The sequence below is a fragment of the Pangasianodon hypophthalmus genome, chromosome 1, assembly GCF_027358585.1.
Source record: "Pangasianodon hypophthalmus isolate fPanHyp1 chromosome 1, fPanHyp1.pri, whole genome shotgun sequence".
NCBI classification, from domain to species: Eukaryota; Metazoa; Chordata; class Actinopteri; order Siluriformes; family Pangasiidae; genus Pangasianodon; species Pangasianodon hypophthalmus.
This window is the reverse complement of record NC_069710.1, coordinates 2,484,836-2,512,324: the sequence shown is the minus strand read 5'-3', so window position 1 is coordinate 2,512,324 and position 27,489 is coordinate 2,484,836. Positions and strand designations below refer to the sequence as shown.

The 27,489-nt window shown below is 39.5% G+C and overlaps 1 protein-coding gene across 2 annotated transcripts in view; it reads right to left on the bottom strand.

Annotated features, from left to right (window-relative positions):
• rbms3 (RNA binding motif, single stranded interacting protein) overlaps positions 1–24,715 on the bottom strand; it is a 129,175-nt gene extending 104,460 nt beyond the window's left edge. The window contains exon 1 of one of the 2 annotated variants that reach the window (XM_026914446.3): positions 23,592–24,715. In XM_026914446.3, the coding sequence (XP_026770247.1) occupies positions 23,592–23,666 (75 nt within the window). In that variant the 5' untranslated portion in view covers positions 23,667–24,715. The remainder of the gene's footprint in view (positions 1–23,591) is intronic. The other variant, XM_026914445.3, reaches the window with a different exon arrangement.
• Between the last annotated feature and the right edge of the window lie 2,774 nt (positions 24,716–27,489).

The following is a 27,489-nucleotide window of genomic DNA, read 5'->3' as shown; positions in this document are numbered from 1 at the left end:
TCCCTTTAAAACACCCACATTTAAACAAGTGTCTCTTTCTTCCCTCCTCCGATTTTCACCCATTTTCTCTAGAGTAACTAAATCTGTCCATCAAGCCCATTAATGCCTATGTCCCTCCTCCTAAACTCTCCACCCTCTCATTTTCTGAGGATAAATCTTCCCCTCCCACCCTCCCTTCTCTTGTAGCTTCTCAGCCTGTCACTGTCCGTAGGCCGGGCTGTGCTGGTGCAGTGCCCTAGTGCCGTCTCAATTTAAGGGTTAGTGATGTGCACACACATTATCTCCTCTTTGCACACTCAGATAGCCCTCATTTCCCTAAAGAGTCCTCCAGTCACCAAACAATTAGTATTTCTTGGAGAGTACTTCAAAATGGGTTTCAAATGGCTGCTCCTCTTTTTCACCCCACCCTCCCTCGTGAGAACAAGAGAGAGAGAGAGAGAGAGAGAGAGAGAGATTTGCAGGTCTTCTCTGCTAGTGCACTGACTGGTGAGTTATCCAGTCTCAGCTAAATGTGATTCTGAACAAGGTGCAAAGGTGTGTGCATTTATGCATAATCCATTTTTATCACATTGTTGACAGCACAGCTGTTTTTATTTTTTTAACAAGCCTCATAATGCATTCTTATTCTCTTCATCTTGATAATAACACATAGATCTAGAGGACTCACACTGATACATACATGCTAGCTCTTTCCCAAGGTCAGTGATCGACAATACACACTGTGCATGGGGCTGAGACATCTCTACTCCAATCACACTCTACCCAAGGGCTTCCTGGGGCTAGGGAAAGAATGCTGCCTATTTTGGGAGCAAGGCTGAGATCCCTTCCTTCCGGACAACAGAAGCCTGGAGGCCAGAGGAAATCCCAAAGACCAGACTGTGCAGAATACACACACAACTGACGCTACATTCAGCTTTTATAAAGCATGACACTGTCTGACCTGAGGATCCATTACTGCATACATTAGCCCATTAGCCTCTAGCTAATGGCTCTGTGGTGTCTGTAGGAAGACTACCAGAGGCAGCCATTAGGGCTTGTAGTCAATAATCCCCTGCATTACAGTGTGCATCTCTGAACAGATTTTGTAAACATTAGGAATCAATGATAGGTGCAGTAAGTATCCAAGCCAAACAGATCTTCATCTAACACTTCTAAGGAAGAATGGTGGATCAAACGAGGAGGATGTTGTAAAGTAAGCTTAGTGTAAAAGTAATATCTATAAAAAAAAATGCCACAGAGATTATTTTTGTGTTTTTGACAATTCTGTACTTTCAAAATGTATTTTTACTGTATTACTGTATGTTTTATTTTAATATGCAATTTGTACTGTAAACAGCTTAATGGGAGAACAGTGCGTTGGTATTATAACATATAATATTTATCCAGATTTATCCAGGCGAGACAAGCTGGAGTGCAGATTGAGTGTAAATTCATGCTAGACAAATACATATTCTCTCTTAGACACACACTCTTTCACATCTTTCACGTTCTTTCTTTCAAATAAACGAATTAGAAAGACAGCAGTGGGTGCTGATGATAATGTCCATTTGTCTTAAAAATTTTCTCAGGTTTCTGCCATTAAGGTAATGATTACCAGGTTCTAGCATTTTGTTTATTTTTCTATGTTAAGGTGCATGAATTAAGCATTACCAATTAGGCTTGGAAAGACGGAATTATCCCAGCGTGGGCTGTTCTTCATAACAGAATCCTGTGGTGAATGGGCTTTCGAAATACTGAGAAAGCCTGCTTAAAGAGCGTTCCTCCTACACCAGCCTTTCACTTTTGACCTTTCCAATAAGTTACACAGTGCAGTAGACCACACACACTGAGACAGAGCACCTGAGTCAAAGTCTGCTCTCTGCCTCTCTCTGTCATACACTCCATCTCTCTCTCTCTCTCTCTCTCTCTCTCTCTCTCTCTGTCATACACTCCATCTCTCTCTCTCTCTCTCTATGTCATACACTCCATCTCTCTCTCTCTCTCTCTCTCTATGTCATACACTCCATCTCTCTCTCTCTCTCTCTCTCTCTCTCTCTGTCATACACTCCATCTCTCTCTCTCTCTCTCTCTCTCTCTCGCTCTCTATGTGTCATACACTCCATCTCTCTCTCTCTCTCTCTCTCTCTCTCTCTCTCTCTCTCTCTCTCTCTCTCTCTGTTTCTCCCTCTATCTCAGCAGGAATGCAGGGACAAACAGACTGGCTTTAATTTAGAAGGAGCGCACAGCTCCAGAGGCTGAAACCATCCTCTAGCTTGTTAACGTCAGGCCCACGCTCATTTAATGTCATAAACAAGTTACACAAACATTCAGCCAGACAGGACTAACAACATCCTCCACTCTGGCCTCTCTCACGACACACACTCACAAAGGGAGAGAGAGGGAGAGAGAGAGAGAGAGAGAGAGACAGAGAGTGTGGTGAGAAAGAAAGAAAGAATGTGAAAGAACGCAAGAGTGTGTGTCTAAGAGAGAATATGTATGTATCTAACATGAACTTACACTCAATCTGCTCTCCAGCTCATCCCACCTACATAATAAATGACAATCTGTGCTTCATTCCACACTCTTCCACAGTGACTCATTCACATCTGTGATTTCACAACAGCTACACTACAACATTATTCACCAGAACTGTGTGGCCCTTCAAATATTCTCAAAGCATGAATAATTGAAGGTTCCATCTTAGTATGAATATACATACACATGCAAATTTCACTTAACTATATTCAACATGCAAATTCAGTTATATTACTGAGCTCACTGATCAACGAGAATGAAATGTATATAAAATGTGAATATTTATTTCATAATGGGGGCATGGTGGCACAACACTAGGGTCATTTAATGCTAGTAGGTGGATTAGTGTGTGTGTGTGTGTGTGTACATGGTGCCCTATGATAGACTCTCATCCAGGGTGTATTCCTGCCTCGTGCCCAGAGTTCCTGGGAAATGTTCCAGTTCCACCGCGACCCTGACCAGAATAAAATGGTTACTGAAGATGAATGAATTTAAATAAAAATGTTTATTTTAAAGTTGTAATGTGGATTCATTAACTTCCTTTAAAGATTGAAAGAAATTAAACCCGTGAAAAGGACAAGGCAAATGAAGAGTAAATTTTTTGGCTGCTGCATTAGCCCCACCAAATCCCCAGTCCCTCTAGGGCAGACACCTCTTATTCAAATGTGAGGAAACAATCAATGTCTTTCTCATTTACATATGAACAGGCAGCGGGAAGCTCGCAAATCCGCCACAGTCCATTTTAATCCGAGAATGACTTTGTCCTGTATTGTTATGAGAAACACTATGGTTGCTCTGTACTTTCCGCTCCCAATCTTCAGTCTGGAATTAACATCAGAATGAGAAGCTTCCTCAGACCAGAGCACTGATCGAGCCCTCTTGGGCACGAGCGCCGTTTCCCCGGCAACAAAGTGGAGGACAAGGCAGGGCCTTATCAATCAATTAGAAATGTCTCTGAGCTGCAGGGTTACGGTCCCGCCTCAGTTTATCAAATTCATTATGGCCTTGGCCAGCGTACTAACACTTTTACTTTGCAGACAAAGAGCTTTTCCTGAAACTATAACTCTATAACTCTTTGTAGAGGAATGTACTTGACTGCATTATCTATTGCTGTGATTTAAAAGCTGATCGTCTTACAAGGACTTTGATCAATTTCACTATGAATTCAGAAAAGAGAAAGGAAGTGGTCATGTACACATACCATTCACATAGCTCAAGGAGAGTTTACTTTATTAAAATTCCTCCTCTAGGCTTGCCTTTTCAATCAGCTTTCCAAATATTCCAGACAGACGCAATCCTGGGAATTCCACCATCCATTGCTCCTTCTTTGTCAGAGTTACTCAGTATCAAGTTAATTGCCATCACATGGCATTTTGGCAGATGTGGGGTCAGGCTCATATTACAGTAAATTGAAGGAGAGAATCAAAAGTAAAAGCAGGACTTTGTTCAGTCCTAACAGTGTACATGTGAAGCCAATACCAGCCCAAATGAAACTTGTGAAACTCTACTCAAATGAGGCAAGATTCAGTCAAGCAGTTTAAACTTTGCTGCAAAAATTATAACACTTGAATACCCAATCCCATTATAGATGTATAGACTCTGCCATTTACCGTGTATTAAATAACACCACAATGAGCTTGCAGGAACATACTGTACGTGGAGAAAATTACTCCAGGGAATTTCAACAGTTCTCACTAATATGAATAATACTGGTGCACAAGCAACCACAATGGCTTCACATGTCAACCTTGAATTTAATCTACACATCACCCCTCAGCACACACACACACTCACACACATGATGAAGTGTTGCTCACACGCTGCCTGTGTCTGTCCTTCTCACTGCATTGAGTCATCAGTTTTCCAGTCCATTAGTCATGCACCATCAAACACTGTCATATCATGTCAGGGCAGTGTGTGCGTGTGTGTGTGTGTATGTGTGTGTGTGTGTATAAGTGTGTGATCAAAATTTTTCATCTATGTGGCACAGCCCAGCCTCATGAAAACCATGCTTCAACACAAATGTGTCTATTTCTTTAAATGTTAACAAGGCAGTAGCTACCTAAATTGATTTGGACATTGAAATGAGGAAAGATAACCAACACAAACATAGTGACGCACTTCAGTGTAAATATGATACTGCAGGACCAAAATCAGTCTCATTTCATACCAAACTTTTCATCATTTTTTTAAATACTTATACATGCTGTTTTTTTGATCAAAGCCTTAAACAGAACACATTAACCACAGTCGTTTAATGGCTGGAATTTATAGTGTTTTGACTGATTTGATGACTATATTGAATTACCCTGAAAGGTTAGAACCATTCATTTCCCACCATCTTGCTTTTTTATTGTATGGGGGTTGGGTTGAAAACGAGGGCTAAAGACAGAGGGGAACCCATGCAATATTTTCACTTCTGAAACCTGATGCAGTAAAACAGCAGAGACTGGGAAATAAGGGTGTTAAAAACACTGAGGTCAGTACTGCATGCTGTGTTAGAGTGTGTTACAGTATGTTGGGAAGACTGCCGTTACGCTCAGCAATCATCTAGACACTACTCAAGGGAACTGTGGAGACCCACATAGACTGAGTCAAGTACATAAATGTATTCAGAAATGGTTCAAGAGAGAAGCACAAAAATGCCTACACCAGGAGTCCTGTTTGTCTGACGTGCGGCTGGAAGTTGGATGATTTCTTTGCTCAAACGCGACTATTAAACCCAGTCATTAGAAGAAGAGGAAGCCTTTATTTGTCACATATACATTACAGCACAGTGAAATTCTTTTCTTCGCATATCCCAGCTTGTTAGGAAGCTGGGGTCAGAGCGCAGGGTCAGCCATGATACAGCCCCCCGAGGCAGAGAGGGTTAAGGGCCTTGTTCAAGGGCCCTATAGTGGCAGCTTGGTGGTGCAGGGCATTAAATCCCTGACCTTCTGATCAGTAACCCAGAGCAATTAATTGAATAGTTAAATCAGCTACATTAGAGCAGAGAAACCATCAAAATGATTATACACCCGTGTCGTAGACATCTTAGAGTAAAAAGTTAACTAATTGCAGGGGTGGAAAGTAACAAACTACATGAACTTCGTGTACATGGTTCACTAACAGTACTTTTGAGTATAATTCAATAAGTTTACTTTTGTTAAAAAAAAAATCACTAAATTTAGTCTGGAAGACTGTAAGCTAATTAATAGAGAGTAGCTGAAATTTTAAAATAATTCAATTTTGTGACCCAATCAAAATAAAGCAGTTTCCTGCCATAAGTCTACACAATGTTTAATCAGCAGCAGCAATGTCTGAGACAGAGGAGATGGAGACAGATGAGCATCCTGTCCCAATTTATTATCATTTCATAGCTCAACATCAAACCTGCAGAAACTGTCAGGTAAGCCATTAGCTAGCTGAGTGAGCTAAACTAGCTAGCCAGATCTTTTGATATTTACCAGTATGAAAGCTCTGCAGTAAACTTAAGATGTCGCTTCGATGTTCAGTAGCGATTGTCTGTTGTGTTAAATCCATCTAAGCACTGCTACAACCTATAGGTCATGGTCAGCATAATGTGTAAGGTGCATCTTTGCTAGATAGCTAACTGTGTAGCTAGAAAACTGTAAGAATTAACATTACAGAATTAACAAACCTAGCAAGCTACCAAAACCTCAACAGCATTTGGTTAAGTTAGTTAGCCAGTTAACATAATCTTTCTTTATATACTGCTGACAATCGAGGTGGCGTTCACTTCTGTTATCTTCACTTGGTTTGTTAACATAAGAAAAGAGAAAATGGAACATTTTTGGATTAGCTGTGTCAATTACAGGCAATGTCGATAATGTCTATTGAAAAAGATTTTTTATTGAAAATGAAAAAAAAAAAAAAACAGAAAATATAGATAACTTTTTTGTTCCTACTTGAGCAATTTACTTGTACACTACTTTTACTTTTACTCAAGTGAATTATTACAACAGTAACAGTACTTTTCCTAAAGTCAATGTGTTCTGTACGCGCTCCACCACTGACTAACTGCGAGAAGCGATCAGTATCCATATTAAAACAGATATTACAGAACAAAACATAATTATAGGAGCACACAACATAATTAAATTAAAGCCTCTTAGCTGTCTTCACGGTTTATTGCTAATCTCTGATATGAAAATTGATTGATGTCAAAGACATCAGTAGTGATTTGGGTAAGCTTTTGTAAAAAGCATTGAGTGTTCAAAATAGCCATTATATTATTCATTACTTCATACATTTTATTCATATGAATAGACTGCATGCTGGATATAGAGCTTAATACAGCTAATGTGCTGGATATAATGACTATGGCTTTCACAATGAATTTCTTTCTGGTGGCATCATTAAAGTTGCCTGTGCAAGCAATTTGGCATGTGACTTTGTAGGCAAACCTGGTTTCTAAGGGTTAAAGGAAAACAGTGTGTTGCCTGGACAATAGTCATGCTCAATTCACACTGTTTGTCCACCCACTCTATGTAATTATCTCCAGAAATATTTGTGTTTCTGAGCACAATGTGATCACTCAAATAAACAATCAGGGCTGACTCTTCACTTAATTCAGCAACAGCTTTTTTCTCTTTTAGATGCATGATGGATATCAGGTGATCAGGGAGAAGAAAAACAATTATTTTTGCATAATAACAGCCATGCACCATGCTCTACACACACAGGCTGTTCCAAGCAGCAGCCTCTTCCCACTCAGTTTGTGCTTTACTGTCAGAGTGCCAATTACTGTACAGGCAGGTAACATCCGTTTGAGCCAGGCTTCATTCCACCAAACCCATTACGATTCAGACACAGCGTGATCGCCCTATTTAGTGCAGCACTACGCTACAACAATGCCTCACTCCAGTGCACAGATACACATATACACCACATTGTGTAGTTCAATGTCAGTGCAATAATCGAAGGATGAGAAAAGAAAAAAAAGTGCATTTCTATAGAAATTGTGAAAAAGTAAAGGGCATAAGAAAAGATCACTATGCGTACTATTGGTGTATATTACGTAATGTGTATATTATCGAGCTGTTTAATAAATGATAGTCAAAATAACCTGAAGCTGGCAGTAAGCCTCACTGACTACTGGATCTTTTAGCTAAATATAAACCCATGTATGCCTTATGCATTTTATATGCTTAGTACACACAGTAATAACTAGTAGTAGTGGAAAATCCCCCATCCTCTTCCCAAAATAAGGGTGAATTACCTGGAAAGTATAAAGCATTCAATTTCATAGTAAGAAGATGGAAGGAGAGGTGAAGAGAAAGACAATGAACAGGGGAGATCAATTCGATACCCTTAAGCAAATACTTTTCAAAAGCACTTCCTGTTGTTAATAATTGATCTCCTAAATCAATGATTTTAATTGGTGGTAAGGGGTAATCTTGGCACATACAGTTTTGGGACTCCTTCCTCAGGCAGATTTCAAGAAGTGAGTCTGCAGTGTGGTAAAAGTGCAGTGCTCTGTCTTCTCCCGAAGGGAAGAAAGCCAGAAAGCATCTGAAATCAAAACCTACCTGGAACCATTCAGGCTGCATCTGCACTATGCAGAAAACACAGCCAGTCTTTATTCAGCCAACATACACCTCCTCTTAACCAGATGCTCTAAAACCTGCTCAGATCTGTAAGTATTCATTTTATGGACACAGAATGATTTCATCTATCCATCTATCCATCTATATCAATATATATATATCCATCCATTTTCTATACCACTTATCCTACACAGGGTCACGGGGAGCCTGGAGCCTATCCCAGGGGACTCGGGGCACAAGGGGGGGACATCCTGGAGGATCACAGGGCACAATCGCACACACACTCACACACCCATTCACACACTACAGACAATTTAGACATGCCAATCAGCCTACAACACGTCTTTGGACTGGGGGATTAAACCCCTGAAGCACGGGGAGAACATGCAAACCCCATACACACAGGGCAAAGGCGGGAATTAAATCCCTAACCCTGGAGGTGAGAAGCAAACATATGCATATGTATATGTATATATATTCCACACCTGTACAGCATTGCATATGTTGCAGTTTTTGTTTATATACTCATATTCATATTCTATGGCCTATATCCACGAACTAAAATAATTTTGAGCAATGTCTTCTTTGTTGCATAAATCTGTTCTTAATCCATAATCTCAGCTAATATTACATACATTTGACATTAAAATCACCGCAGTCATATATGATTAATCTCATAACCGAGCACCACATGTCCAAAACAAAGGAACAATTACTGTAAGGATAAAGAGCAGGACTGATACAGCCCAGATAACATCTGTGAAGACCAACAGAGGCTTTTCCTTTTGAGAGAAAAAAAAAAAAACAGAACCAGAGATTCTCTAATCTCTTTCCTAATAAGCTAAACCCACTCTGAGGAGCAGCAGTGCTGCCTCAGGTCCATCTGATCCTATGATCCCTTCAACAGCAGTCCTGCAAGCACCATCAAAAAAACCCCCAGCTTAAAACAAACTGAGTTTAAAAACCTGGAAGGCATGCTAATGAAAGTGAGTCAGTGTATTCTGCTTAGAACTAAAACAAATGGTATACCAATAAACCACATAAAAGAGCGATACAACCGATTCATCGCATAACAACCATACAACTCTGCTGTTTTGCATATGCTTTAGGTATTTGCTTTTGGTTTTTATGTGCTTGTGTAATTATGTGCATGGGGTTGTTTTAAAATAGATACAATACAGATAAAGCCTGCACTTGCTTCTTTGTTTCTTTTCATTTCTCTCCTCTGTGTATTTCATTCCATTAGCCATGATAATCTGCAGATGTGGGCTTGCCCACCTTGCTGAATTATGCAAACCCTGCTCAGCCTGGGCGCAGGAGTTTAGCTGAGGCTGATGGAGGGAGACAGACAGCTTGTGGTCTCTCTTTTGAAGAAGACAGCCTAACTCTAATCCCCCTTCTCCTCTGCCTCTCTCTCTCTCTTCACCTTGTTGTCCAGTGCTTCACCTTTCATCCTGCTACTTCAGTCTTGTCTTTAGAAAGGACATACACTTTTCAACTTTTTCTTTTCAACTCCCTTCTAATATCTCATGTTTTTTTTTTCTGCATGTGGCTTAGCTGACCCCCTGTATAGATTCTTAGTAAGATTCTTCCTGAGGTGGCTCAGGTGCTAAAATTCATGAGTAAACATCCTGGGTTATGTGATTGAGATTGGCATGCTTGTAAAATGCCTTCGCTATCAAATAGAGGAGTCTCAGGTGCAGAACAACAATTTAAAAAAGAAAAAAAAACAACAACCGTGAAAACCAAAATAGGGAAAGCATTTTGGAGTTGTCACCATATGCCAGTCCTGCATCAGGTGAAGTACTTTCAGTCGAGCCATAAAAATTACAGGCAGTCGCGTTGTGAAAAGAACTGTTTGAAACCACTGGTTTTGTTCATGAGTCTGCTGGCTTGTTTGGCATCATAATAAAAACAAGATTAAAAAAAATGGCTTGGTTTGGAATTGTTTGCTTGCAGAGGGAGAAAAGTACTGCCTCTTTCCCTGTACTAACTGACCATGTTTTATTTATTGATCTCTTTCTCTGATATTATCAGTCTCAGTGAACAAAATCTATCCAATTGCATACTAAGTGCAGTTTCATTTATTTATTCAATAAAAGCCTAAAGCAGTGATCTAATTTACTGTGTAATTTTATTGCCACACTTTCAATAAACCAACAGTTTTATTCTAAGAGCATAGCTTACATTTATTACCATTACATGGTTAAGTTCCACCCACAACTACAAATTGAAAATAGCTTTATTTGTTGGAAAGATGCTTGGCTTAATTGACTACTAAATCCGCCAAGTGTGTTCTCATAGTATAGTATTCTTTTTCAATTGTAAAAATCAAACAGTTAACAAAATAGTGTATATAATGTAACTCCAAATGTTTATTTGTAAAATAGCGTATACAGTTTCGATATTAAATATGAGAACAGGATCATATCAGGTGAAAAAAGGTTAGTGATGTGGGCATTAAAATCTACTAATGGTTCCAATTAAACTGTTATGTCAAAGGTAGTGAATTTATTGCAATAATGTCTTGTACATTCAGTCTTAGTCTTTCTAGCCACTGGTGTTTTCAGCTATGCTCACTGGAGAGTACCAGTACCAATTTTTCACAGCCAATATCACTTCCAAGGGCAAATCTCAACTCTCAGAGCTGCTACACAGCACTAATATTGCTACCCACCATTCTGCTGTAAATGGATATCCGTATACAGATCCTATATATGGATGTAATATGCTATGTACTATTTTCAACCATCTATTTTGAATACGCTTAGCCTGGGAAATGTAATGTCGATATGCACTACTATAAAACAACATCATGATTTATAGAACCGCGTATTACTTAAGTTTATGTATTATCATCTGCGTGCACATAGTGGCAGTGCAGGGATTGATATGCGGTGCGTGTGGTTATAGGGCATCTGTGCAGGTAAAGCAAGCATTTTCAAGCTGCTTGATCAAGGAGAGTCTAAAGGAGAGGAATAAATCGCAGTGAGTGAGTAGGTACATGACTCCTAGTTTGTGTGCATGTGTGTGCATGTGTGTTTTTGTGCCCCCCAGATAGCGGCGGACTCATTAGTAGAGTTGGGCAATGCTGACTTTGTGCATTGTGCGGTGGTGTTTGTATTCTAATTAGGGTTAGGCGTTTAAACCTTAGACTTCTGCTGACCTCTGATTCTGCCCTGCCAGCCAAATCAAACTTAACACACAGTTAACTGTCAAGAGGCATCCCTCTATGAATTTCAATATGGTCACATATGGGCTTCACGTCTTCATTCAAGTGTGGTAATTAGTATGTAGCTCACATGAACTTCAGTAACACACACACACATATTTGGTCCCCACCAAGATAGAAAAACATGCCCACATACAAACACATGCTGAAATAGTCACGCACTCTCTGTGTAAGCTCTCTTACACTTTGTGCGCTCCCAGCCCACCCCACTCACTCCCTTTCAGCAAAATGGCCATCATTGTGGTTCTGAAAACACCACCACACCTCCATTACACAGCCTACCACCATGTGTGTGCCTGATTGTGTTTATGCATATGTGTCTGTGTGTGAGTTCCAACTCTTTTTGAAGTGTGTGATGGGCTTGATGGATCATCAGATATAGTGGAGTGGAACACTGCCACAGCGTTGCATAAAGGACTTGGAGGTTTAAAAGAAATGTGCATAAAAAAGTTTAACATCCTCTCCAAACCTCCTTCCTTTTTCCTGCTGCCACACCAGGAGATGAAAGGACTGTGCTTGTGCAAAGCCTGAAAAAAGGAGGACTTATTTTTTGCGCATGCCACCACTTTGTCCAGCCAAACGCATTTCATCCTCACAGCAGCACAAGGGAATGACAAGCTGTGTGTGGAGAACAGAATCTCAGCAGAACTTCAAACAAACACAAGTAGGAAGATGGGTATCTAAGCAGATGAGGCCTCACGCAATGGCCAGTTCCAGGAGGATCCATGTGCCAGTAAGAGCACCATGATCAGAAATAATATGCTCTGCTCACATTGCAAGCTTCATTTTTTTTTTGGTTGGTTTTTTTTTTTTTTTTTTTGCTCAGATCAGATGGTGCATATTTATAACCACAAGTGATATTGTTTCAAACACTTCTAAGTTTTGGTAGATTCCTTCCAGTATTGCTTGAATGGATTCCCCAAATATCAAGTAAATCACCAATTTCCTCATCCTTCCACTGAATATAGTCACAGATGTTGCTGTTTTCCATTGTTGTTTTGCCACAATGCCAAGACTGGATGTTGGCAACAGTGATATCCACACGCACATTACAGTGCATTGGGAAAAAGCCAAATAACCATTCTCATTTACGTTGCATCAAATATGCATTCGATCTCGGTTCATATATGGAAGTGGCTCAGTTCTGATTTGAAAAGATCTGTTTTTTGTGTCCACATTAATGCAGAAAATAGAATTAGTGTCTTTTCAAGCTGGTAATGTGAATGTAGCCATAGAAACGCTCATAAGAGCTGTATGTGGGGTCTGATTGCCTAGCTGGTGTACAGCGGCATACACAAAGCAGCTTAATCATTCATAAAAGTAGTGAGGTTAATAAAATATGTAGGGCCACTCACCAGTATGCTGGCAAAATTCCCCTGCACTGCCTTTGCTTTTAAAAGACACCCAGCAAATCAAATGAACATACCTATTATAAAGTTTATATAGTGTGACTTATATTGTATGTGAGAGTGTTGTGTGTGAGTGAGAGAGCAAATGAGACAGCTGGAGAGAAAGGAGTAGAGAACTTGACTCTCGCACCGAGCGCCACGCTGCGCATGTGGCAGCTTAGAGGACAAGGTCACACAGCCTGTAGTGTCTGTAAGACTAATCCTGTCAGGCTTTTATCCTCCCCTTCCTCTGCCACTTAAACACACTCGCCTCTCTTTCTATCCCTCTCTCACTTTATCGTTTGCTTGCTCCCTCTCAAAAACTGGGGACTGGTGAAGGAGCTGGATAGCCCCTAATAAAAAAAAAAGCTAATTTAGATTATGCTCACTACCACTGTGTGTGTGTGTGTGTGTGTGTGTGTGCAGTGGAGAAAGCTTGCAATCAAGGGCAGAGTTGTGTGACAGATAGAGTGGCTAATAAGTGTAGTCTGGAACTCTCTATTTCCTCCCACCTCTAGACTTAAGGGAGTTTAACCAAGTGGAAAGACCACTGCTGTCATGGATTTAATGAAAAAACATGCAGAATTGTTTACTGAATAGACACTGATCAACATTTTTATAAGGATTCATTGTGAAACTCATCAGGTTTAAATCTATTTAGTACATACACTGAAAAAAAAATTATAACAAGTGAGTATATCTATATATACAGTCAGGTCCATAAATATTGGGACAGTGACACAGTTTTGGTAATTTTGCCTCTGTACACCACCACAGTGGATTTGAAATGAAGCAGTCAAGATGTGACTGAAGTGTAGACTTTCAGCTTTAATTCAAGGGGTTTAACAAAAATATTGCATTAACCATTTAGGAATTACAGCCATTTTTTACAGAGTTCCTCCATTTTCACAGGCTCAAAAGTAATGGGACAAACTAATATAATCATAAATATTAGGATTATTTTTATTACTTGGAGGTAAATCCTTTGCAGTCAATGACTACCTGAAGTCTGGACCCCATGGACATCACCAAATGCTGAGTTTCCTCCCTTGAGATGATTTGCCAGGTCTTTACTGCAGCCATCTTCAGTTGCTGCTTGTTTGTGGGTCTTTCTGCCTTCAGACTTGTCTTCAGTAAGTGAAAAGCAGCTCAGTTGGGTTGAGGTCAGGTGACTGACTCAGCCAATTAAGAACATTTAATTTCCAAGCTCTTGGGCTGTTTTCACAGTATGATTTGGGTTGTTATCCATCTGTACTGTGAAGCGCTGTACTATCAGTTTTGCAGCATTTGACTGAATCTGAGCAGAAAGTATAGCTCTGTACACTTCAGAATTCATCCTGCTACTTCTATCAACAGTCACATTATCAATAAACCCCAGTGACCCAGTTCCATTGGCAGCCAAACATGCCCATGCCATAACACTTCCTCCACATGTTTGATGGATGATGTGGTATGCTTTGGATCATGAGCCCTTCCTTTCCTTCTCCATACTTTTCTCTTCCCATCATTCTGGTACAAGTTAATCTTGCATCAGAACTGGTCAGGCTTTTTTTAGAGGTTTTTTAGCAAAGTCTAATCTGGCCTTTTTGTTCTTGAGTGTTATCAGCGGTTTGCATCTTGAGGTAAACCGTCTGTATTTACATTCATGAAGGTGGCTCTTGATTGTAGACTTTGACAATGATAGGCCTACCTCCTCCAGAGTGTTCCTGACTTGGCTAGATGTTGTGAAGGGGTTGTTCTTCAATAAGAAAAGAATTCTGCAATCATCCACTTTAGTTGTTTTCTGTGGTCTCCCAGGCCTTTTGGTGTTGCTGAGCTCGCCAGTGCATTCCTTCTTTTTAAGAATGCACCAAATTGTTGATTTGGCGCTCCTAAAGTTTCTGCTATCTCTCTGATAGGTCTGTTTTGGTTTTTCAGCCTACTGATGGCCTCCTTCACTTGCATCAACACCTCTTTGAATGGCATATTGAGAGTTCCCATGAACAGCTACCAAATGCAAATTCAACACTTGGAATCAGCTCCAGACCTTTTATCTCCTTAATTTATCATGATATAAGGAGGAAACAGGCCACAGCTGGCCATGAAACTGCTTATCAGTCAATTGTCCCATTACTTTTGAGCCTGTGAAAATGGAGGAACTCTGTAAAAAATGGCTGTAATTCCTAAACGGTTAATGCAATATTTTTGTTAAACCCCTTGAATTAAAGCTGAAAGTCTACGCTTCAGTCACATCTTGACTGCTTCATTTCAAATCCACTGTGGTGGTGTACAGAGGCAAAATTACCAAAACTGTGTCACTGTCCCAATATTTATGGACCTGACTGTATATACACACACATATATATATTACTATTCCTAGACATTTTCATTACTTTCAAGCTTGAAATTGTCTTATTTTATTACTCAAAATGATTATTTCTAGAAAGATGCACAATTATCTGCCAATAGAGGCACCACAAATACAAATGCCTAAATATCAGCTTAATGATCTTATATTTGTTATATAATAATCTCATAATGAGAAATATTAGATTCTTGTGTCTTTATTCAGGATGCAGTTACTTCCTAAGATATGCTTTGTGCTGTTTTTACTAAATAAAAATCGTTCTGCAAGTCAAATCTTTTACTATTAGAGGGGCAGACTTTCAAATATCGGGAGTCATTAGCCACTCTCTTTGTGGTCTTGAGCCTAGTGATGTGTTCACCTGGTCTTTGAGTGTTCGCCACGCAAATGATCTCAAATAAAAATGTAAGCTGTGCAAATTAATTCAACCAGGACACAACAAAGCACTGTTTACATAACCTAATCTCAAGCAGACTGTTTCCTTTTGAGCTTTTGGGTGTAGCTGTAACAGCCAGGACAGGGCGATCTGTTGTTATAAATCAGCCATCCCTAGTACACCCCAAGCACAGTCTTCAACTTACTGAGAATTTACAGAGCAACCAGTTCTTTCAAATGGCTCATAGTATTTATGAGTGAACAATAAGGTCAAAACAAATTGTTCCCCCTAAAGTATTGTGAGTGTTGTGAATGCTCATTTCTTTACCCATGCGTGGAGAATTGGACATGGTTATGGCAGGTTAAGAGCGCTGGGCCCATATCCGATTAGAGCAGCCTCTGCTCGTAACTGCCAATAAGGTGTGCATAATTTGGACTATAGAAAGAGAGGCAAGACTTGGAGGCAAGAGGCTGGACAGTGAACACCCTCAGGAATGTGTATTCAAGAATTTATGACACCTCTCCTCTCCTACCCTGTCCTTGGCTTTGACTGCACTGTTTCTGAGGGAGCCAATGTCCAGCATGTCTCCTGATTAAAACGCAGGAGAAGGATGGAGCAAGCGACAGAAGAGAATGAAAAAGCCCCATATTTGAGCACCCTCCTTCCTTACGTCCTTCTCCTCTCCTTCCTCTGAGTTCTTGGCAGAAACATCAGATACACTCAGGTTTAATTTCTGCAAAGATGAAAAGACTTGTCAAATCAGCTGCTATGTGACAAAATTATCAGAGGTTGCTAAATACATCTAGTCAACTTCAAATGCTGGCAGCTTTATTGTTTAGTCAGTCTGAACCTGTATGCTTCACCTTTTCCCCCAAGGAAGGTTCAGTCCTCATCAGACATGATTTATTATCACATTACCACTTACACATGTCCACCCCATTCTTTATGTCCACAACCGTTAGCCTATGACTAAAAATGTTTGCACAGGATGCCTTCCTAAAGTCCAGCATACACCTATATATTAGGAATAAGCATACACTGAAAAGAATTATATCTTAGGAAGTAAAAATATGTAGAATTATTATATTACAGTATTTATTATGTCTATTTCTGGACATTTTTTATTAATTGTCTTTTTTTTGGCAGATAATTTCACTTCTTTCTAGAAATAAATGCTTGCAATAAGAAAAATAATACCAATGGAGTAAGAGAAGTTAAAGCTTCGAATTTGTAAAATGTCTAGAAACAGGCTTTACATTATATTCGCTTTGCCTTCATAAGCTCAAAATGTGACATATTTACTTGACCTTAATAATTCATTACTACATCTTTAGTAGTAATTCATTACTACATCATTACTAAGTACTTGGTCAAGGTCATGGTGGATGTCCTTGATACTGAGTGCAAGGCAGGAATACACCCTGGGGAGGATGCCAGTCCATCAAAGGGCATCACAGACACATTTACGTGTTTTTTAGAGAAGCCAGTTCACCTGCATGGGTTTGGGAAGTTGGAGAAAACTGAACGAAGCCCATGGGGACACAGGAACAACATGTGAAAACCTGCACAGACAGTAGCCTGAGCTCAGGAACGAATCCCGGACCCTGGAGCTACGAGGGTCTGTCCTATAGCCATAATCTTCCCTTTTTTTCATTTTTTGATTAGTTACAGTGGCATTTTTGGCAGGACCTTATGGTCTAGAGAGATTGCACAGATGGCAGATGATTATTTCAAAGTAGAAGACTGGACCTCCTTATTGTAGGCCAATGCTGTTCCACTAGTGAGCTAACTATGGCTTGCGGAAACTGACAAAAATTGGCAGATTGTAAGTTGTGCATTACAACCTTATCAAATAACTCTAATACCTCTGCTATTATTAGTACAAAGCATTATCACCAATGTGATAGTCAATGTCAGGTACTCAAGCTGTCAAAATGACCAAGCAAAATGCACGTCCCTACTATATTTACAGTATAAAATGCTCACCAGCCATATGTTGTGCGTATGGACCGTAGCTGTAGGCATGGAAGACAGGAACAATGCCATAGAATCCTGATCAATCCCTATACTGCCACTCTTTGCATGACTTTAGGTTGCTCCCCCTGTTTTTGCCATTTATCCCTGCTGGCCAGGCTTTGTTAAGCACTCAGAGAGCCTAAAAGCAAGCTGTGTGTAAAAACCAGAAGGCAGGCTCTTTAAAGGTAGAAAATCCATCAAGCATTGGTTACAAAGTAGTCCTTTATTAAAAATGCAGCAGGTCTATTACTCTAGGACCAGGGCTTCCCTTTCCCCTTAGCTCACATGAACCAGTAGTTTACCAAGACTCCTTTGTTTAGAGCCAGTCACAGGCTATCATTAGAGATAAATCTATCTGTCCAGTTGGTATCAGATCCCATTTGCCAAAGTATCAAAGGAATGCCCTCTATGAACTCCTATGGATGCTTACCGTGAGCTACTCAATTATTTTCATTGATAAATGCCACGTATTCTAATGGTGAATATATGAACAGAACATTCTCAGCACATTTTTCTCTATACTACATACCTATTATTTCGAAATGACTGATAGTCTTAACCACCATTTTTGTTCTATATAAGCGTATGGTTGGCTAGTATGTTCCTGCTTTCTGAGTCAACCCCACCCTTCTGAACAGATGGCTGGAGAAAATGCCCAGGACACAGTGGGAGATGGGGAGAGAGAGAGAGAGAGAGAGAGAGAGAGAGGAGATGAGAGAGCAAAGCCTAAAGAGACTACAATGTCAGAAGTGAATTTAACAACAACAACAAAAAACAAGATTTCTGTACTCTACGTGGAAAAAAGTACAACGTGAACATAATGAACAAACTGGCTGTCTAGACTCACAACTAGAACGTCATGTCACACTTACCAACCCCCACTAAGGAAGTAAAGATTTGCATAATTTATGATTATTTATTTTTCTCTGCCATTATTGATGTTCAACATGAAAGGCAATTTTCAAAGCAGGCCAAACATTTCCTGTCCTGAACATTCATAAAGGAAGTACTCTAAGAACGACAGAATGTGCACATAAAAAAAAAAAAAAAAAAAAAAAACAATAAACATAAAAGAATTTTAAATATATCATCATTATTTCAGCAGTTATTATTAGTGATCATCTGTCCTGTATGTTCAGAACATATGTTCAGTACAATACATGTGTTATAGAACTCTGTTTATCTGGTACTAACTATATAGTAAATATATATATTATTAATATATACTATTTGGTAATACAGCAATCTAAAACAATTATAGCTACACAATGATACATACGATGTATTCAGAAGTGCTTTAATGTGATCAATCCGAAGGTGTTGATTAATTTTCTAGAATAGCATGGCTTAGGCTGTAGTTCCAGCTAATTTCTATAGTAACAGTTTACACAGAGACGTATGGCAGGCGCTCCACATAAAGAGATTTTTAAAAATGTGTGTAATTTGTATAAGATTCAAGAACCTTACCGTCATATATATATATATATTACGTTTTCTTGTACAGTGAAATTCTTAGTGTCATGATAAATAATAAATAACAACAATGTTAAAGAAAAGAAAAACACCATTATTTGTGTTGATATGGTGAGGTTTTTTGTGAGGAGATGTTTATTTATCATTTTTGGAAGGAGTCTCCAGTGTCAGCACTTTATAAAACAGTCAGAGATTAAAAAAAAAATGTACCTTTAAGTTTTCTAATATGACCAGCTGCATTTTTTTTCTTATTGGCTTCACAAGAGAGGAAAAAATAAAGAGGCTGGTGAGGGACCAGTTGTTTATAGCTGTAATAACGTAAGTGATTATAGGAACTAAATTGTCTCGTGGACGTTCCACAGCATTAAATGCAATGGTATAAAAAGAATAAAACACTTCAGGATGTGCTATTACTGGGGTGGAAATGTATCACACTACCCCACTGTTGATTATTTTCCTGTATCAGCATGTCTGTCTTGTTTAATTCCTTAAATAATACTGTATTACCTGTATAACCCAGGAGTCAACTAGAGTGAGATTCAACAACACTTTTAACCCTGATGATTTATCCCCAGACTCTAAGATGGCAATTTTCTTTTTTTAAGCTAAGGCTACTCTTTATTTACAGAACGTGCACCAGATGTCTGTAGGATTGCACAAAAATTTACTAATGAATTCACAATGTCTTAAGAAATTACACGCACACGCTTTCTTTATTTTGTGAGAAATATCAGAAACCTGTATGCACTGTTCATTCAGAGACATTTCTAAGCAAATAATTTTATCCTTCACTTCTGACTATTAAAAGCCAGAAAGCATGAGCATATGAAAACCACATAATAAAAAAGATGACACTGAGAAAACCATGTACCAAAAAAAAAAAAAAATTTAAAGGCAGGAGTGGTGGTAGTTTAATCATTTGCAGAAGATCACAAGAAAGATTTAATACCACTATTAGTAAAAATCTGTTCATAATCACACACACACACACACACACACACACATCCAGCCCTCTCCACAGACCTCAAAACCGAGGCAGATACACACAGGAAGCATTTTACTGTGTAAACGTCAGAGCTCTGTCCCACTGGAAGAGTTTACATGTATAATTCACATGCACACACCCACACACAGCACTCATGTTAACTTTGTGTGTCCGTGTTATTGTGCCTCTAGCAAATAACACTTCTGCTGAAAATTCTCTTTTATACATGCACCATTGCAAAGAGAAGGTAGAAGGCCAAGTTTGTTTTGTTTTCTTTCATAAAGGAAAGTGTTGGATAGCAACCATCCAGATACACTGATTATGGCTTAGTCCATTCATATGGAAGAAAAAAGTAAAAAAAAACATAAAGCCCTAACATATGTGTCTGTAAATGTGTACGGCCCGATTAGCAATGACTGATCTTTGACATGTTAAATTGGAAGACTACTTGAAATGCACTTATAAAGGAAGTCTAAATGCGATTACTGATTTAGCCAATAATTGTTTATGCAAAAAAAAAAATCTCATTTTTGTACAGTGGTTTCATGGATATCTTACATAAAGCAGTTTGTAAATGAAGTCTATGTTAACAATAAATGTGTAAATTCATCCTATCAGAGAGGGGACTATATTATTTCAGAGAAAAGCATCTGTTGTGTGTTATTAGTGTAGTCATGTGGGTTTGATCACACATGGATATCAAAAAAAAAAAACTTTCAGGAAATCATAAATAACTAACTAAATAAATAAATGTTATTTGTATTGATCTAGTGTTGGATAAAACTCCAGAAGAGCCACTTTATTTTTAATTTATCTCTTATTTCTGTCTCATAAAAGTTCTTTCAGTGAAAAAAAATTCAATTATCTTAGCGAGAAGATGTCTTGAATAAAGGCAAAGTTATCTAATATTTCTCATTATGAGATTAGTATTTAGCAAATATAAGACTATTAAGACTTTTAATTATTTCTAGATATATTTACTAAATTCAATTTTAGAAATTGGCAGATAATTTTACACTTTTCTAGAAATAAATACTTGCTTGAAACTAAATAATAAAATATCTAGAAGTAGGCAATCTTATATTTATTTAAAAACAAGACAGAGAAACATTAGTTGAATTTACATATATTCAAGATATTTTTACTTTTTATCAAGATATCTTTTTTTTTTTTTTTCAGTGTTATCATACAGTTGGTATTGTAAACTGCCCAAAGATTTCCATTCTAGAGATTAGGTTTTTCTAAAAGCTGGAGTAGTTTTTATAATGGTAAGTGTTTCTAGATTAGTGTGAATATGGATGGAAGTATGTACATTTTCTCATTTAGTGACAATGGTGATTTTAATTACACAGATAATCACTATGAATGTACCTTATAAATGAGTTCACATTAAAGAATCTAATTATTGAGCTGATAGTAATTTACGGAAGGAAAGAAATGAAAGCTTTTTTTTTCTTCACGGCAAAGCTGAAGTTCTGTGACAGAAGCATTATGAATCAATCTCCCAATTATCCACTGGCAGAGTAAATAGCATGTTGCCATGCTATAATCCTAAGTAACATTGGAGCAGCAGAAGCCTAATGAGCCCCATAGAGAAGGTTCTTGAGACGCTGCTGACACACTGCATGTCATCGCACTGCAGGCCAGTTAGCGTGCACTCACACTGAGAGCAGAGCTTTAAACAGACCACTGCATGTTATTTTTGCTGCACAAAATCTGACCCTTCTGAGTGCAAATGAACCAGACACACACACACACACACACGCACACACATATGCACGCACTGTACAGCCTTGACTTCACACTGCTGATTGAATGGTTGAAGGGGCCTCACAGCCTTCTGTTGGCACAAAACCAGGGGGGAATTACTTTCCTTTAAATCTATTTCATATCCCACTGGTGTATGACTGCTGTCATGGATACCTCCCTGTGCATGCTCCATGCATGAGCGCATGAGCACGTTCATACACACCTATGGCTTTGCGTCTATCCTCACTCTGACAGGCATCTCGATACTGTACTAGTAGAGATTAAAGGCCCTTGATGTTCACTAGATGTTCGAAACCTGAACAAACACTGAATGGAATGCGATCATACTGAAACTCAAACATGGTCATTACAGTGTGTAGGTAGCAGCCGGACCAAAACACTTCTTAATATGGACTAATACCGGAGTCTCATATTGTTTCTGGACAGGCTGATATGATATCATACCTTCCACCAGTATACTGTATTATGCATTCTGGCTAAGTGCACAAGGTGAGTGGGTGAGTGGGAGCCATTTAACAGAGACATAGAGAGAGAGAGAGAGAGAGAGAGAGAGAGAGAGAGACAGAGAGACAGAAAGAGAGAGAGAGAGAGAGAGAGGGAGATCAGTGATTGTGTGTCAGCTGCTTCTCTTCCCCCACATGATTGATTTCCCCTGGAGCAATGCTTTCACTTTGAGAGCATGCTGGAATCAAGATTAATAAGAGGGCATTTACATCTCTAGTCTTCTTCTCAAATGCACACACATGCACAGGCAGGCATACAGTCATGCACACTAACATGGGGCCCTCATCGTCATCCAAAGGCAAAAATCTGAAATCTGAAACGTAGTGCAACTCTGTGCCAAATGCAATCTCCCCTTTCTTCCAATAATTTGCAAATCAATAATCATTCCCAGAATAATGCTATTCTTCCTCCTGTAATGCTAACACCTGGCTCTGGTAACGTCAGTGGAAACTAAATCCCTTACAATAAGATCTGATTACGTTATACATAGATTCTACCTCTAAGACGTTCTGTGGTGACATTTAAATAAAAAGAGAAAGAGAAACAGATGACTCCAGGGACTCAGTCTCCCATGGAGATGTTCTGGGAAATTCATTAGAAAAGCGGAAGAGGGTGCAATCTAATTTGACTTGACCTTGAAGGCAGTGCGAGACAATAAATAACAGGTCAAGAAAAAAAATATGTTGGGTGATTAGTGGGAAGATCACTGGCACAGAATTAGTTTGTAAGAAATGAGCAAATTTTCTTACACTTTGTCGTTAACATTTATAACATTTATTAGGAATGCAATACACACAGCTTGACCTACTCCTTTTAAGAGATTAAATACAGAAGCTATCCATTTATCTAATCAGAGCCTTTGCCTAATGCATTTTCCTGCCTAAAGTTTCTCCACCATGATGTTAGAGGAAAGCATCTCATCACTTGCATGTTCACGCCCTTGGCCTGACAGCCGTTCTCTCAGTCAAAGCAACATGCTATCTCCCTTTCTCACCTAATCAGTCGCACTATACAGATGCCAACTTTTTGTTCCAGGGGGATAAAGATGTGCGTGAGAGCATAGAGGCAGGTAGAGATCACCAGCACTGTAACAGCATCTCGATCAATGCACGGGAATCAATTTTCCACTTCAGAGTGGCGTAGGAGTCAAGAGATGGATGTTATTATTCAGGTCCCTCATCAAAGCCTGCTGTGCTGAAGCGACAAAATCTCACATTTGGGTGTGTGCACAAATGAACGTGTGTGTGTGTGTGTGTGTGTGTGTGTGTCTAAGACATATAATTAACATGTTATTTCTCAGTTTCACTTATTTGAGGAAGTAAAGCTAAACCAAGCACCAAATATCAGATATTGTAGATCAGAAAGATGCTACCAGGGTGGGGACAGAGACAGGGAGAGAGCATAGAGAGAACCCAAGAACTGGTGAGCAGAGCACTGTACCTTAGTCTGGAGATAGTGAGGGTAGTAGTAGGTGTACTGGGGGTACATTGGTTGCTGTTCCAAGCGTTTGCCCATGTAGCTGGAATCCCTCTGGCCGTGGCAGGATACTGAGACTCGTGTGCTCACTCCAAAACTCTGAATGCCTCTGCTTGCTGGGCCAGAGGCTAGATCCGTGCAGAAAAGGCAGTGAAAAGAGGATGGAGAGAGTGTGAGAGAGTGATGGGGAGTGCCACGGGACCTCCGGCTGTCCTTATGTCTGTCACTGTGTGGGAGTTGCGCTCTCAGTGTGCGAGCCGCACTCTCCTCCTGCTCTTCCTACGGGAGATTGGATGAAGGGAGAACAGAGAGGCAGGGAAGGAAAGGTCTGTGCAGAAAGAGAAGGAGCAGCGGTAACGAAGAGAAGGGAAAGAGGCGATGGAAGAAGGAGGAAGGAGGGGGTGGCAGATATCACTTCTTATGGAAAGCGAGCTCCTTGTCTCCTGCTCATGCCTCGACTTTGTCTCTGTCTCTGTAGTTTTTGGTTCTCTTGTGTCTGCACAATGTCAGATCTCTCCCAAGGCTGTCAGATATTCCAAGACAGTCTGCTCCAGTGTGTCCTGCTCTGGCTGATACACAAAGAAGCGATGCAGATGGATGATGTAGCTGCGCTGAGAGAGCTGAATCTGATCACAGTCAGTGAGACCAAAACCGTCCCTGGGAACAAGGAGCTCACAAGGAGTCCGGCTTTGAGCACCAGGGGAAGCAGCACAAACTCCCCTAAAAGGGAAATCCAGTACAATCCTGAACCCAGACCCAAGTCCACACACCACACAGTGCTCTTTCTCTCCAGCGTTTGGTTGATGCCTTCTTTTCCCGCTGCCTCCTTGTCTTTCCACTTGCCTGTGCGAGTGTGAATGCGCGAGTGGAAGTAATTGTGCCTGTGTGTGAGCGCGAGTGTATGTGTGTGTGTGTGTGTGTATGTATGCGTGAGTGTGCAGCTGGGTGCTCCACACTGTGGTGAGGAGTGAGGGCTCTGCTCAGGCAGCACTACGATTCTCCTCCTCCTGGTAGGTGGGACTAGAAGCAGGATGCAGCGCTCCCTGAACTGGGGGAGTGTCACGACCAGCCTCTCTCTTTCTCTCTTCTCTTTCTCCCTCCTCAAGAGCACAAACGCCCTCTGCTAGGCTTTCACTCTGCAGGCAGGAGGAGCTAGCAAGAGGGGGAGGAGAGAAGAAAGAGCGCCATGAGGAGCATAGGCCCCCTAATGGTGATTTGTAGATACCACATACATTTACCCTTTAATTCTTTCGATTTGCCTTTTTTTGCTTTTCATTCTAGTTTTCAAAACTGACAGGCACAGACCTCTAGATCGTACACAGTTTCACACTCTCCCAGCTCACAACATGCTTAAACAATTAAGAACACTAAATTCCCGGTACAGATATGCCTCAGAGCTGGGAAACAGTTAAAATGTTTGTGGTCCCTGAGGACCGGTTTGGGAAACATTGTTCTAGCCCATTTAGCACATTCACATCATTGTCTTTTGTAAATTGCTAGTAGAAGTGTATACACAGCAGATTTTCTTTTTGCCATGTGGCACCCAGTTATCTCTGTAGCAGAGCCTGATAGTGTAACACACTGACACACTGACATTCATGCATAGTAGAGCAGAGAAATGTGGCCTTAAGAAGCGCTTACATAAGACTCTGTGCACTAATTCTTACCTCTGCTCAGAGACCAGCACTTTTACTGGACAAATAAAGCCTTTTGTAACCATTAAACAAAATAAGAAAATAATTGATATGTTGATTTTTGCATTATACAGTACATTCAGTAACACTGAATCATGTTACACAAAATATATTATGCAGTGAAGTACAGACAGTACTTTAACGGCAGGTATCTGGATGAAAAATGGTGCATCTACATTGCCATACAGTCTATACACAGTACATATTTTTATATTCAACAATACCCTGTAAAAGGTTGTTTCTAACTGACAGGTGTGCATCAAATCATTATATTTGGACACATGTTAAATCGACCAAGTCAAAATATTTCCTTATACTATGCAACTATGATAATTCTCAAATAAGTAAAATGAATGACAGCTTTAATTTGTGTGGAGACCAAAACATTAGCACTGGAGATAACCCAGTGGCAAAAACATCAAAAATAAGCTGAGAATATTCCACTATCATGTTTAGCTTGGCATAATTATTAATGCTGATTAGTACTTTTAAGCTGATAAACGCTTTATATCCACCCCAAACTAATCTTCAGTGACCAAAAGGAAAACTTGTAGTGTTCCTTGTAGGGACCAGCCAGATGTCACAAGGTGTCAGATATTCCTATCCTTGCGGGGACATCTGGTGCCTAGGAAAATATAAAAATATACCCACACACACAGGGAGAGGGATAAATGTGTGATGGTTCAAGCATACACAAGGAAATCAATACAGAAATATTTCATTTGTCTTCGTCATTTTACTCAAATCATTATTTGATTGTATAATAACCTAAAATAACCTCATTAATTAATATTGAAAATGTCAGATGCCCAGGCATCAAGACCTGCCATCTCTGCACTTGCCTGCTATTATTATCAAAGGATAAAAGGTTGAACAATATCAATTTTACATTATGAATCAACGAGCTCACAGACATTTGCTTGAGATTTAATGTCGGGATTGTAACATATGAATTAGATGATTTTATAGCAAACATACTCATTGTGTCTGTAGGAGCTTTACTCTATTCTTTCTGGCTTTGAAATTATCCACCACTGTTGAAGAGAATCCAAATTACATGCTGGCCCCAGGGATGCTTGTGTGGAGTGTATGTGTTGTTACACATGGCCTTGAGGGAGCTCTGACTATGTGGAACAAAATACTAATGATAACCATACTCAGGCAAGGCAAGATCATTTAGAAAAAAAGTGATGCAATAACAGCAATGGCTAATAATAATGATACACATAGTGGTTTTCTAGACAATTACTGGTTACAGACAGTACAATGTACAATACAATTGCTTCCGCAATGCACTACCTTTGCCAGGGAGAACATTTTGGTTAGCCAGAAATTGAACTGAATTCTACATTTGCGGGTTTCAAATATTTTCAGTTCACCCAAATTGTGTTGACATATGATTTTATTTAATCAGCAGTATTTTCATGTCTCCAACGACCAAACAAGTGACTAGACGAAAGATCCTTTAACTGTGTGAAGTAAGTGTTTTATGGGAGAATATAGTGATGTGGAATATGTCAGGAATGCTGGGGCACATAGGACGAGAGAGAGAGAGAGAGAGAGAGAGAGAGAGAGAGAGAGAGAGAGAGTCCAAGCAACCATAACATTCAAGCCAGCGGTCTTAAAATGCTGTTGAAACCTTACAAGAGAGATTACAATTAGACAAGCACCATATAAGTCCCTTCTATAGACCAGACTGTCTGAGCTACTAAACTGACAAAGCCATATATATACAGTATATAAAAAGCCTGGAAAAACCCTTCACATGATAAACTTTGACTTATATACAGTAACTGTCTCATCACCTGAGATAAAAGTCCCTCACGGCAGTTAAACATGAGCCTCATCGTCGTCTTTCAGTTAACTGGTCTCTGTTCCTGCTAACATCTGTGGGTAGATAATCGTTGATCAATTCAGTCAGTTTTGTTATGTTCACTAAATTTCTTGTTATTATTGCCTTTTTATTAGGTCAGTTAAACATTTTAAAACATTGTCCATTGTTATCAGTACAGAGCTCTTCTCTGTTTTGATGATGATGTGACTGCGCAGAAACATTGCATGTTTTGATAAACAGTATGCGATTAGAAATTGAATTGATTAGGCTTATGTACATTTTACTACGGCATGTAGCTACCCAGCAACTTCAAATTGTGACATTAATTGTGTGA